Raw genomic sequence first — 12,651 nt, forward strand, 5'->3', positions numbered from 1 at the left:
GGCTCAGCATCTCCCCGCGCCCCTCCCTCGCTCCCTCCCTCCGCCCGCCCCGGCCCCGCCCCTCGCAGCCCCTCCTCCGGCTCGGCGCACACAATGGGCGTGCGGCAAGCTGGGAGGCAAGCGCCTCTCGGCTCTAGAGGGCCGCAGGTGGGCCTCTGACTGGCCGTGGGGTGCAGGCGGCCCGCTGGGGCGGGAAGGGGGAAACTAGGCGTGGATACTTGGGGAAGGGGTCGGGGGTCGGTCTACCAGTGGATGCCGAGCGCTGATGGGGATGAAGCGCGGACTGGCATGGCTAGCACCGCCCCCTTTTGTCTCAAACCTATCTTCCTGCGGGTCCCCCCAACCCACTCCTGTTTGGGTCACCAGAACTTCCCGGTCCCGGTGATCCTGGGACCTGGCTTTAACTCCTTTCTCCCCAGTGCGGGGCCCAGGCTGCCTTAAACCAAACAGAAAAGCCTCTACCCCTCCAACATGGCTCTGGGGCTGCCGGTGGGAGGCTGAGGCTGAGATGGGGACGGTGTCCAACAGCGACAGCAAAAGAAATCCCAGGGGTCCAGGAGTTCTGCCCTAATCGGTCACTAGGATACACGCCCCCACCCCTGACCCGCTCTTCCAAAAGGCCATGAATGGGGCTGGGCGAAGTCCCTGCTGTTGGATGAGAAAAGAGGAAGCAATATGGAGCCGAGAAAGAAGAGGCTGGTAAAATCAGATCTCATGACCTTTGACCTAGAATTGCTCCACCTTTACCCCTGATTTAGGGACAAACATCCAAGGTCTGGACTCCACCCACCAAGACAGGTGGATAGAGGAGGAATAGGAGATTCTGGGCAATAGACCCTGGTGCCAATTTGGCTCAGGCTGTTTCTGGTTGTATAGCCCTGGACAAACCACCTCTCTAAGCACCAGTTTTCTCCTCTCCTATAAAATGTGGTTGCTGGCACTGTGGAGTCTGTGTCACCTGGGATTATTGGGAGGATGAGGGAATTAAATGAATTGCTAGGGTGTTTGGAGAAGCTGTAAGTTTCAATGAAGGAGTCAGCCATTCCCTCCCTACTCCACCCCTGCTCCACAGAAAGGAGAGGTGGAGAAGACCCTCTCCAGGTCAAGTGACCTTAAAATAAGGCCACCAGCTTGCTGTGTTCTGCAGGAGAGGAGACTATGGGACTCCTCCTCTTCACCTGTGATAACAAATGAATGGCCGCTCTGTCATTCCTCTGATCACACCACCTTCGGGAAGGAGGAGCAGTGAGTGAAGATAAAGCCCATTAGAAACATTCCAGGAGAGCTCCAATCCTGAGCACGGCTTCCACCTGACCCTTGGAGAGGAGAAAGCCTGGCATAACCGCAAAAGCATGGGCTTTGCAATCAGAAATACCTGCGTTCTCAATCTGTTACCTCAGCTGTAAAATGAGGGCAACGCTAATTGTGTTGTTGTGAGGAAGTAGCATAAATGTCGATTCCCTTTCTCTTTCTTCTACTTTCTCAGCCAGGAAAGTTGAGATGAAACGGATAGGGTGATCAGCGGGAACCAATGATGAGTTGGAGCCTCAATTCAGATGTAGACTTCTTAAACCCCAGAATGCTCTCCTTGGATTTTTGCATTGGGTGTTCCAGATCAGAAGAAAAGAACTGAGTGGTCCTGCCTTTTTTTTTTTTTTGAGACGGAGTCTCACTCTGTTGCCCAGGCTGGAGTGCAGTCGCACAATCTCGGCTCACTGCAACCTCCGCCTCCTGGGTTCAAGCGATTCTCCTGCCTCAGCCTCCCCAGTAGCTGGAATTACAAGCACGCGCCGCTACGCCCGGCTAATTTTTGTATTTTTAGTGGAGACAGGGTTTCGCCATGTTGGCCAGGCTAGTCTCGAACTCCTGATCTCAAGTGATCCACCCGCCTTGGCCTCCCAAAGTGCTGGGATTACAGGCGTGAGCCGGCGAGCCCGGCCCAATTTTTTTTTTTTTTTTTTTTTTAATTTTACTTTCTGCAATCATTCATCCATTCAGCCAGTGCAGTATTTCTCAGGTGTGTTCGATCGCGGATCCATGCCTACCGCAGTACAGCTGTGAGCCAAAGGAGACTACGAGACTAGTTCTCGCCCTCCAAGAGCTTGCTGTCTTAATGCCTTCCTTTGCTAATTGCAAATGTTACCTCACGTAATTTCCACAACTGATGATAGAAACATTGGGATTAGGTCCACTTTACAGAGGAGGAAATTGAGGCACCAAGAAATTAAAGACCCGCAGCAGCGTAAAAACACTAACATCTTTTAGTGATCTATTCTGCACTCTAGGGGTTTTCAATCTACTAAGAGAGTGAATAAGAGGTCGCCTTTGTCTGATACCTGTTGTCATTCTCTCTCGCTTCTTCAACTGACTTTTTTTCTCAGCTAATAAAGCATCCACCCATAACCGGCCGAACGCCCGCAAACACCAAGCTACTCTAGCAAAACCTCTCTCACTCCGCCTGCGCAATCCAGCTGACTTCCGGTTAAAATAACCACGTGATCGCGTACCCTTGCTGCGCATGTCTAGTAGGAAGTCGGACTATACCACTTTCCCTACGGAAGGGGTACATTTTCGATGTTTTTAAGTTTAAAACCGATTTCTGATATTAGGCTTTTATCATTTCAGGCCTATACGGAGGCTATGAGTGAGTTTGGTGTGGCGGAAGATGAAAGAACCGGACGGGAAAACGGACGAAATTGGAGAGGGGGTTGGGCTCTCCCCTTCTCAGATAATGGGAGGAGCCGGTCCCGAGCGAGCTCTTTCCTTTCGTTGCTGCGGCCGCAGCCATGAGGTGAGGGCGCGCTGATCTCCCGCAGGCGCTGACGCTTTTCGGCGGGGGACTGTTGGGCTTGGGACCGCAGCCGGGGTTGGGGGAGATGAAATGGAGGCCGCCCTAAAGCGGCCGGTCCCGGGGTTTGGGGTAGGCCGGAGCACTCTCGTCCCGGGCCTCCGGGGTGGGGGGGGGGCGGGGAGCGTCGCAGCAACTGAGACCCGGAAAAGGCTGCCTCGGGTGGCGGCGCGCCGCACATATGTCCGGTCGACCCACGCGAGCAAAGCAAACGTAGCGAACGGGACCGAGCCTTGGACCCTTTCTTGCTTGGCACGCCCGGAGCGGAGCAGATCTGTGCTTTCACGTGACCTAGGGCAAGCCTAGTGTAGGCCCCAGGCCTCCGACTGCCGAGAGACGTGATCTCTAACTCTTGACGCCTTCCACTCCTTTGGCCATTCATAAAGGAAATCTCTACAAATGGCCGAACGAGGCTTGTTACTGTGATAAAACGGGAAAATGAGCCCAGAAAACATTAACTTGCCTGCATTGCTAGACTAGAAATCAGGTCTACTCGCCTCGAATATTTTTCAAACGCTGAATACCAGAAATGGCATAAGCCCCCTATTCATTCCAGTAAATCCTTAACTTGACTTTCCAGAGAAGAAATGCGAACATGAGGCTCCAAGAGATGAAGGCATAGCGTGGGCTTTGAAGTCTAAACCCAAGGGGACCAGCTGCACAGCCCAGAGCCTTAAAGATGATTTAGGGAAGAGTCTTATTTCGCGGCTGTCGTGTGGGTCGCAGAGGGCAGGTCTTGATGGGGACGTTCGTTCTTGCCCACGAGTGGCTTTCAGAGTCTAATCATGTTTTCTGTGTGTCTAGTATGCTCAGGCTTCAGAAGAGGCTCGCCTCTAGTGTCCTCCGCTGTGGCAAGAAGAAGGTCTGGTTAGACCCCAATGAGACCAATGAAATCGCCAATGCCAACTCCCGTGAGTACCTGGGATCTGTCTCTTCACCCTACTTCCTTCTTTTGTCCTGCGTCATAAGAACACAGTTGTGTTGACTTTTTTTGTTTTTTTTTTTTTGAGACAGTCTGGTTCTGTTGCCCAGGCTGGAGTGTAGTGCCATCTCATCGTTGCAACCCGTCCTCCCAGGCTCAAGTGATTCTCCCGCCTCAGCTTCCTGAGTAGCTGGGATTAGAGGTGTGCACTACCACGGCCGGCTAATTTACTCTTTATTTTTTATTTTATTTTTTATGAGATGGAGTCTCCCTTTGTCACCCGGACTGGAGTGCAGTGGTAGGATCTCAGCTCACTGCAACCTCTGCCTCCCAGGTTCAAGCGATTCTCCTGCCTCAGTCTCCCAAGTAGCTGGGACTAAGGCACGTGCCACCACACCCGGCTAATTTTTGTATCTTTAGTAGAGATGGGGTTTCACCATATTGGTCAGGCTGATCTCAAACTCCTGACCTCAGGTGATCCGCCTACCTCAGCCTCCCAGAGTACTGGGATTACAAACATAAGCCAGCATACCTGGCTTGTGTTGACTCTTTACAAACCTAGGAAGGTACGTTCAGAGTATCTACAAAATGGAGGAGTCATTGTATCAGGCTTGCTGTTTTGAGTGTGCTGTAATACATTTAAAAGGTAGAAATGGCCGGGCGCGGTGGCTCAAGCCTGTAATCCCAGCACTTTGGGAGGCTGAGGCGGGCGGATCACAAGGTCAGGAGATCGAGACCACGGTGAAACCCCATCTCTACTAAAAATACAAAAAATTAGCCGGGCGCGGTGGCGGGCGCCTGTAGTCCCAGCTACTCAGGAGGCTGAGGCAGGAGAATGGCGTAAACCCAGGAGGCGGAGCTTGCAGTGAGCCGAGATCGTGCCACTGCACTCCAGCCTGGGTGACAGAGCGAGACTCCGTCTCAAAAAAAAAAATAAAAAAATAAAAAATAAAAAAATAAAAGGTAGAAATGGCCAGCCATAGTGGCAGGCATCTGTAATCCCAGCTACTTGGGAAGCTAAGGCAGGAGGATTGTGAGCCCAGGAGTTCAACACCGACCTGGGCAACATAGGGAGACTGTCTCAGACAAAGAGTATCTCTCACAACTTCTGTTTGTGAAGGAAAAAGAAAAGATAGAGGTTTTTTGGGTTTTCGAAGGCAAGAAATAAACAAGTTCCAGTGTTTCCATCCTTTTTGAGAGCATGGGGCCGAGAATGTGAGCAGTGTCTGTGGCCTGGCCTATTTGGATTCTGGGATGTGCTTGGGCCCCAGTTGACTGACCAGGTGCATTATGCTTTCCCAGGTCAGCAGATCCGAAAGCTGATCAAAGATGGGCTGATCATCCGCAAGCCTGTGACGGTCCATTCCCGGGCGCGATGCCGGAAAAATACCTTGGCCCGCCGGAAGGGCAGGCACATGGGCATAGGTAAGTGTGGTCGTCTTCTCCTTAAGAAATGATAGGTGCTGTCGTCTGTGCTGAAATATATTCAGGATCTAAGCACTCTGTCTCATCTCGAGCCCGTTTCTTACTCCTTGGTATTTGATGTGTATTCTGCCTGTGTGCAAATCAGAAAGTTGGTGCTGATATTGGAATTGAGTATCCCTGGTAGGAGGTCACATTTACTAAGTCCTTACCTACACTATGCCAAGGATTCTGCTGGGTCCTTGAGAATGTGGTCCATCTTAACTCTAAAATTGCTTTCTAGTGTCAGAATGATTGAAGGAAGCTCCTTAAAACGTGCTGTGCTACCTTGGTGCACTGCCTGTTAAACCCACATTCTGTATGAAGTAAATGGGGAATTATTGCCGTATTTGTGCTTCCTTTAAAATTGAGTAAACGAAAGAACTTACGTAGTTGGGAATCATCATCTGGAAGATTGAAGTAATGCTACTTAAAATGAGGTTGTGAGGATTAGATGAGTTAAGACCCTGACTTGAAACTTGGTGTACTATACAGTGGACCTGGGTAATAGCCCATTCCTAACTCATCTTCTCCACAGGTAAGCGGAAGGGTACAGCCAATGCCCGAATGCCAGAGAAGGTCACGTGGATGAGGAGAATGAGGATTCTGCGCCGGCTGCTTAGAAGATACCGTGAGTCTAAGAAGATTGATCGCCACATGTAAGCACACCCTCTTGGGCCCAGTACCCATTTGCTGCTTTGATGGCTAGTTCATTTTCCAGAGTGGTTTTTTTTGTGTGTGTTGTTTGTTTTGTTTTGTTTTGAGATGGAGTCTTGCTCTGTCACCCAGGTTGGAGTGCAGTGGCGCAATCTCAGCTCACTGCAACCTCCGCTTCCTGGGTTCAAGTTATTCTCCTGCCTCAGCCTCCTGAGTAGCTGGGACTACAGGCATGTGCCACCACACGTGGCTAATTTTTTTTTTTTTTTTTTTTTTTTTTTCATTTTTAGTAGAGACGGGGTTTCACTGTGTTAGCCAGGATGGTCTCGATCTCCTGACCTTGTGATCCATCTGCCTCGGCCTCCCAAAGTGCTGGGATTACGGGCATTAGCCACCGCGCCCAGCCCACAGAGATCTGTCTTAATGGCCTTGGGTAGGGAGCTTTTATTGGAGACAGATTCTCGCTCTGTCACCCAGGATGGAATGCAGTGGCATGATCTTGGCTCACTGCAACCTCTGCTTTCCAGGTTCAAGCACTTCGCCTGCCTCACCCTCTCGAGTACCTGGAATTACAGGCATGCACCACCACACCTGGCTAATTTTTGTATTTTTAGTAGAGATGGAGTTTCACCATTGGCCAGACTGGTCTCGAACTCCTGGCCTCAAGTGACGCACCCACATCTCAGCCTCTGAAAGTGCTCAGATTACAGGCCGGAGCTACTACGCCCAGCCACGGGTAGGGAGCCTTTCTAAGAAAGTTTTTCTTTTTCTTTTTTTTTTTTTTTTTTTTTTTTTTTTTTTTTTTTGAGACGGAGTCTCACGCTGTTGCCCAGGCTGGAGTGCAGTGGCGCGATCTCGGCTCACTGCAAGCTCCGCCTCCTGGGTTCACGCCATTCTCCTGCCTCAGCCTCCTGAGTAGCTAGGACTACAGGCGCCTGCCATCGTGCCCGGCTAATTTTTTGTATTTTTAGTAGAGACTGGGTTTCACTGTGGTCTCGATCTCCTGACCTTGTGATCCGCCCGCCTCGGCCTCCCAAAGTGCTGGGATTACAGGCTTGAGCCACCGCGCCCGGCCAAGAAAGTTTTTCTATTCTGGTCTTTCTTTTTTTCCCCATATGCCATCAGGATAGCCCAACAGTTTATTTGCCAGGCAAGTTCTGTCTAGGAACTGCACACAAAAAAAGTAATGGTTTAGGAAGTAATTCATGAAGCAACAGGAGAAAAGGAAGGAACCTACAAGCTTAGTGACCTTAGGTGGAGGAACAGCTCACAAGGCAGCTTCTGATCCATTACCGACCAGCATCTCTTCACTCCGTGTACCCTGCAGGTATCACAGCCTATACCTGAAGGTGAAGGGGAATGTGTTCAAAAACAAGCGTATTCTCATGGAACACATCCACAAGCTGAAGGCAGACAAGGCCCGCAAGAAGCTCCTGGCGTAAGTTTCTTTTTAGAGTTTTAGGGGAAAGTTCTTTGACCTTTGGGAGTTGTTCTTAGATACTTAAAATGTGCCAATGCTTAAGTCTTGACTTGCACGCAGTCTGTCATAGGAATATAGCTGTTCCCTTAGAGGTACCCACTCCTCTGTCCTGTACACACCCACTCCTGTCTCATAGGGACTGTAGAGGTTAGTTGAAGCAGGAGCCCTTGGTGGGCCCCCCAACTCATTCCTGAAGCTGACTAGGCTCAAAGGGAGAGGTCTAGGGATGTGTTTCTATTTCCCCAGCATCTCATCCCTTCCCAAACTGACCCATCTTTTCTCTTCCCTGGCCAGTGACCAGGCTGAGGCCCGCAGGTCTAAGACCAAGGAAGCACGCAAGCGCCGTGAAGAGCGCCTCCAGGCCAAGAAGGAGGAGATCATCAAGACTTTGTCCAAGGAGGAAGAGACCAAGAAATAAAAGCTCCCCTCTTTGTCTGTACATACTGGCCTCCGTGACTACATAGATCAGCCATTAAAATAAAACAAGCCTTTATCTGCTTTCCTCTCTGCTGCTTGCAAGGTTTACAGCTGCTCAGTGAGGGTTTGTTTGTGTGTTTTGTTGTTGTTTTTTGTTTTGGTTTTTGTTTTTGAGATGAGTCTCGGGGGCCCAATGGTGTGGCCTTGGCTCACTGCAAACTCCACCTCCCAGGTTCAAGCAGTTCTGCCTCAGCCTCCCGAGTAGCTGGGATTACAGGCATGCGCCACCACGCCCAGCTAATTTTTGTATTTTTAGTAGAGACTGGGTTTCACTGTTGGCCAGGTTGATCTTGAACTCCTGACCTCAAGTGATCCATCTGCCTCAGCCTCCCAAAGTGCTGGGATTGCAGGTGTAAGCCATGGCACCTGGCCTGCTCACTGAGTCTTTTACCTTGTTTTAGTGGGATATAGGGAGAGAAGGAATGGCTTCTATCCAAGCCTCCCAAATACTGTGCTTTAGAGCACGAGTGACACTTAAGAATTGGTCTCAGAATGTTGGTTGGGACGAGTAGTCAGTTGTGATGTCAGTTAAGGAATCAGTCTTTACAGAAGCCAAAGGAAATACTTAATGTGTTTATGCTTCTCAGCTGACAAGTTGGGGTTGCAAATGGGACCTGAGCTTGGACTACTGGTGACTACCTAAGCTGTCACTAAACAGCTTTATTGAGATACAGTTGAAACTCTTGAGACAGAGTTGCCCTGTTGCCCAGGCTGGAGTGCAGTCAGCAATCCCCGCCTCCTGGGTTCAAGCAATTCTTCCTGCCCCAGCCTCCTGAGTAGTTAGGATGCCAGGCACCGACCACCATGCCTGGCTAATTTTTGTATTTCTTAGTAGAGATGGGATTTTGCCATGTTGGTCAGGCTGGTCTTGAACTCCTGACCTCAGGTGATCACCCACCTCCCAAAGTGCTGGGATTACAGGTGTGAGCCACTGTGCCCAACCCCCTACCTCTTTCAGGGGATGTAATGGGCTGATGAGAAAGGGGAAGACCTGAGCCTGGGATGAGAGGACACTGACTTGTGGATCACCCTTGTCACTGGAGTAGCCTGCGTGTGTTTTACCCATTATTAGCTCTTGCCCTTTGAAGTGGGGAAGCCCAGGCCTAGAAAGGGAAGTGTCTTGGCCAAGCTCCCAGCTTGGTGTGTGGGACACCTACTTCCCAGGCCTGGCACAGAGAAGGCTGGGTATTGTTGGAGACTGCCCACCCCCAACCCCTCCATGCAGTAGAGAGATGACAGTAAGGAGAAGCTTGGTGTGGTGGCTCACGCCTGTAATCCCAGCACTTTCAGAGGCCAAATGGGAGAACTGCTTGAGCCCAGGAGTTTGAGACTTGCCTGGGCAACATGGCGAAAACCCATCTCTACAAAAAATACAAAATTTAGCCGGGCATGGTGGTGCGCCCCTGTAGTCCCAGCTACTCAGGAGGCTGAGGTGGGAGGATCACCTGAACCCAACAGGTGGAAGCTGCAGTGAGCTAAAATTGTACCACTGCACTCCAGCCTTTGTGACAGAGCCAGACCCTGTCCCCCAACCCCCAACCAAAAAAAAAAAAAGGAAGGAGAATGAGGTAACCCAATATAAGACCCTCCCGGTATTCCAGATCCTGCAGCGCAGAAGCTGGTTTCCACCCTGGGCCAGGAGATGGTGCTACTCGCTCACAGGTCGATGCAGGTGTCAGCTGCTGCCTCACTGGAGTTGTTTTTCTGGTTCTGTTTTTGTTTATTTTGGGGGGTGGGAGAAAGAGATGGGTTATGAAGTTGTAGGAACCTACCTCTTGGAAGGCCTTGGGTTTCCCCCACTTCTTCACCTCACCCCAGGCCTGAAGTTGGCCTCTTCCCGTCGTGGGCCTCCAACCCCTTCCCAGGCCAGTGCCTAGGAGGGATCCACTCCCACAGGAGTCCCAAGCAGAAAGAATCCCTAAAGTAACTGCTTAGCCTTGGGAAAATCTGATTAAAAGATGTGTCCTCTTGTTTCCTTACTTATGGAAAAAGAAAAAAGATGTGTCGTGTCAGGCACATTGGTGTGAGCCTGTGGTCCCAGTTATTCTGGAGGCTGAGAGGGAATGGCTACTTGAGCCCAGGAGTTTGGGGCTACAGTGAGCTATGACAGTGCCTGTGAATAGACACTGCATCGCAGCCTGAGCAACATAGTAAGACCCTGTCTCTAAAACAAAAATATCAACAATAATTTGTAGGCTGGGCACGGTGGCTCAGGCTCGTAATCCCAGCACTTTGGGAGGCAGAGGCGGTGTATAATTTGAGGTGAAGAGTTCGAGACCAGTTGCCGGGCGCGGTGGCTCATGCCTGTAATCCCAGCACTTTGGGAGGCCAAGGTGGGCGGATCACGAGGTCAAGAGATCGAGACCATCCTGACCAATATGGTGAAACCCCGTCTCTACTAAAAATACAAAAATTAGCTGGGCGTGGTGGCACGCGCCTGTAATCCCAGCTACTCAGGAGGCTGAGGCAGAAGAATCACTTGAACCCAGGAGGCAAAGGTTGCAGTGAGCCGAGATTGTGCCACTGCACTCCAGCCTGGGCGACAGAGTGAGACTCTATCTCAGAGAAAAAAAAGAAAAAAAAAGTAAAAAAAAAAAAAAACGTTTTTTCTTTCAAGATCATACAAGTGTTCCTATCATAATATTCCACACTCTTTCAAGGAGCTCGTGACCCACACCCTCACCACGTAAAGAATTCCTGAGCAAACCCAACGCTTGATTTTCTAGAGGAGGAAACAGAGACCCAGAGGAGCCAGTGACTCTTCTGCTGTGCTCAGCAGTGCGGCAAACAGGCTGGGGGGTGGGGGGACTAGGCTGGCTACTGGCTGGTGGCAGACACAAGTGGGGTGTGCAGAACCTCAGTGCTGCACGAACACTGGCGCCTGACTCTGATTCCCGGGCTGCAGTCTCCCGACGTGGGAGGGTGTGATTCAGATTGGGGTGCAGCAGAGGCACTAAGCACAGCTGCTACTGCAGGGCTGTGAGCTGAAGAAGAGAATACAGAGGGGCCTGGCCTCCTTCCAGTGCTGCCTCTGAGGCTACGGCAGGGCTAACCTAGGCTGGCTTCCTGCAAGGCACAGGGAGGCTTAGGCTGCCTTCCTTGCACTCCTCGGCAGGTGCCCCCATCTGCCTAGGCATTGGGTGGGCAGGGGGTAAGAATGGGGATGAAGAAGGTTGAAGGGGCCAAAGGAAGCAGTGCTGGCAAAATGGGTGGGGTTGCACAGAGCGGCTGATTCTCTCTTCCCTCCACCTCCAGCATTCATCTCTCCAGACTCCCTCCTCTTTCTGCATCTCCCCAAAGTCCAGGGAACCTTCATCCCACAGTCAGTACAAGCCAGGTGAAGCTCAGCCTGTGGGTGGGGGGGCATGAAGGGCACATGTGGGTCAGAGACAACAGAGCCAAATGGTGGGATGGCATCACCAGTAGCTTCCTAGGCATCCTTTGCCCCAGGCCAGTGGTGTTGCTGGTCCGTCCACCCCCAGAGTGGGCACAGAGGAGGGCAAAGGCTACAATGGGGCACCAGCTGTTCCCAGGCCCTAGGCTGTGAGCATGCTGCAGGGGGTTCAGCCACCCGAAAAAGCTGCTGTGCTCAGCAGTGCGGCAAATAGGCTGGAGTGGGGTAGGCGTCCAGGCCAGCTGCTGGCTGGTGGCAGACACACAGCTGGGTGTGCAGAAAGCGTGGCTGCAAGGCTCTCAGGCTCTTGATCCCTGGAGCCTCTGGCCCAGCGTCTCAGGGTGTCTCTGTCTCCATTTTGTTGGTTTAAGGCATTGAGGAAGCCAGGGCAGGGGAGGGAAAGAGCTGAACTGAGAAGAAAAAGCCACAGTTTCCAAGACTGGCTTGATCACGAATTTGCTGGGTGACCCTGGACAAGTCATTAGCCCACTACAGGTCTCAGTTTCCCCATGTATAAAGAGGGCAGGATTGAGCTGGATAATCTGTGTGACCTTGGATAAGCCACCTAACCTGGCTGTACCTCAGTTCTTCCCTGTGAGAGGAGGACACCCCCACTCGCCTCCCGGGATCCTGGAGAGGATTAAGTAACATCAAGTTCCTGGCACGGTTCCCTGGGCACAGTAGGTGCCTATTTATGAGTTCCTCTCTTTAAGCGTTCACACTGGGCTTATGACCCCTTCTTCCACTCCCACGGCTGGGGATCCTAGGAGGGAGGGCCACCCTCCTTTCCCGGCTCTCTCCAACCCCAACCTCCAGGGCCTTCCCTGGGTCAAGGGGCCCAAAGAAAGCTCAAGGAGAGGACCCAAGGTCTGGGCCCACCTGGCCTACCTTACTCAGGGGGCGGGGGCTGTGAACCAGAACCGGTGGAGGAGGGGGCGCTCATCAGGAAAGACAGCCCCCACTCTGCATCCCGGCAGCGCCAGCAGTGCCCCAGCACCCCCGCAGCCCGCCTCTCCTTCGCGCCCCGCTCCCCTCAGCCTATAAATAGCACGGGACGTGCTCGCCGTGGCGATGACGCGGCTGGGCAGGCGGAGGGGAAGGAGGCAGCTCTGCCAGAGCGGTGGGCGGCGGGCGCGGCGGCGGGAGGGGTGCGGCCCCTCCGTGCTGGGCTCCGATGACAGGCGCGACTGACTCATCCCGTGGCCCCACGGGCCACGACTGTCCCCGCCGCCAGCGTTTCTGTCTCCGGCTTGGGGGACTGCGGGGGCGAGGCTGACTTCGGGTGGGTACTGAGCCCTCCCAGACCCCTGGCACGCCCGGCCTCGGAGGGCACCTCTGGGTGAGCAAGATCCGTCTCGATGGCCCTGGCGCGCAGGAGTGTGTCCGCCCTCGCGCGACTCAGGTGCAGGTGG

The 12,651-nt window shown here is 52.4% G+C and overlaps 1 protein-coding gene across 2 annotated transcripts; it reads left to right on the top strand.

The window, feature by feature from the left end:
- The first annotated feature begins 2,654 nt into the window (after nt 1-2,654).
- On the top strand, nt 2,655-7,891 carry LOC105472259 (ribosomal protein L19). Of its 2 annotated transcripts, none has more exons than XM_071083059.1 (6): nt 2,655-2,791; nt 3,653-3,759; nt 5,073-5,195; nt 5,770-5,890; nt 7,216-7,326; nt 7,663-7,891. In XM_071083059.1, exons 1-6 carry the CDS (start codon nt 2,787-2,789, stop codon nt 7,784-7,786), a joined length of 591 nt encoding a protein of 196 aa, XP_070939160.1. In that variant the 5' UTR covers nt 2,655-2,786; the 3' UTR covers nt 7,787-7,891. The 2 variants fall into 2 exon arrangements, with proteins under 2 accessions (XP_070939160.1, XP_070939161.1); XM_071083060.1 differs by lacking the exon at nt 2,655-2,791 and adding an exon at nt 2,902-2,920.
- Nucleotides 7,892-12,651: the final 4,760 nt, after the last annotated feature.

Source organism: Macaca nemestrina, chromosome 17 (genome assembly GCF_043159975.1).
Source record: "Macaca nemestrina isolate mMacNem1 chromosome 17, mMacNem.hap1, whole genome shotgun sequence".
Classification (NCBI taxonomy): Eukaryota; Metazoa; Chordata; class Mammalia; order Primates; family Cercopithecidae; genus Macaca; species Macaca nemestrina.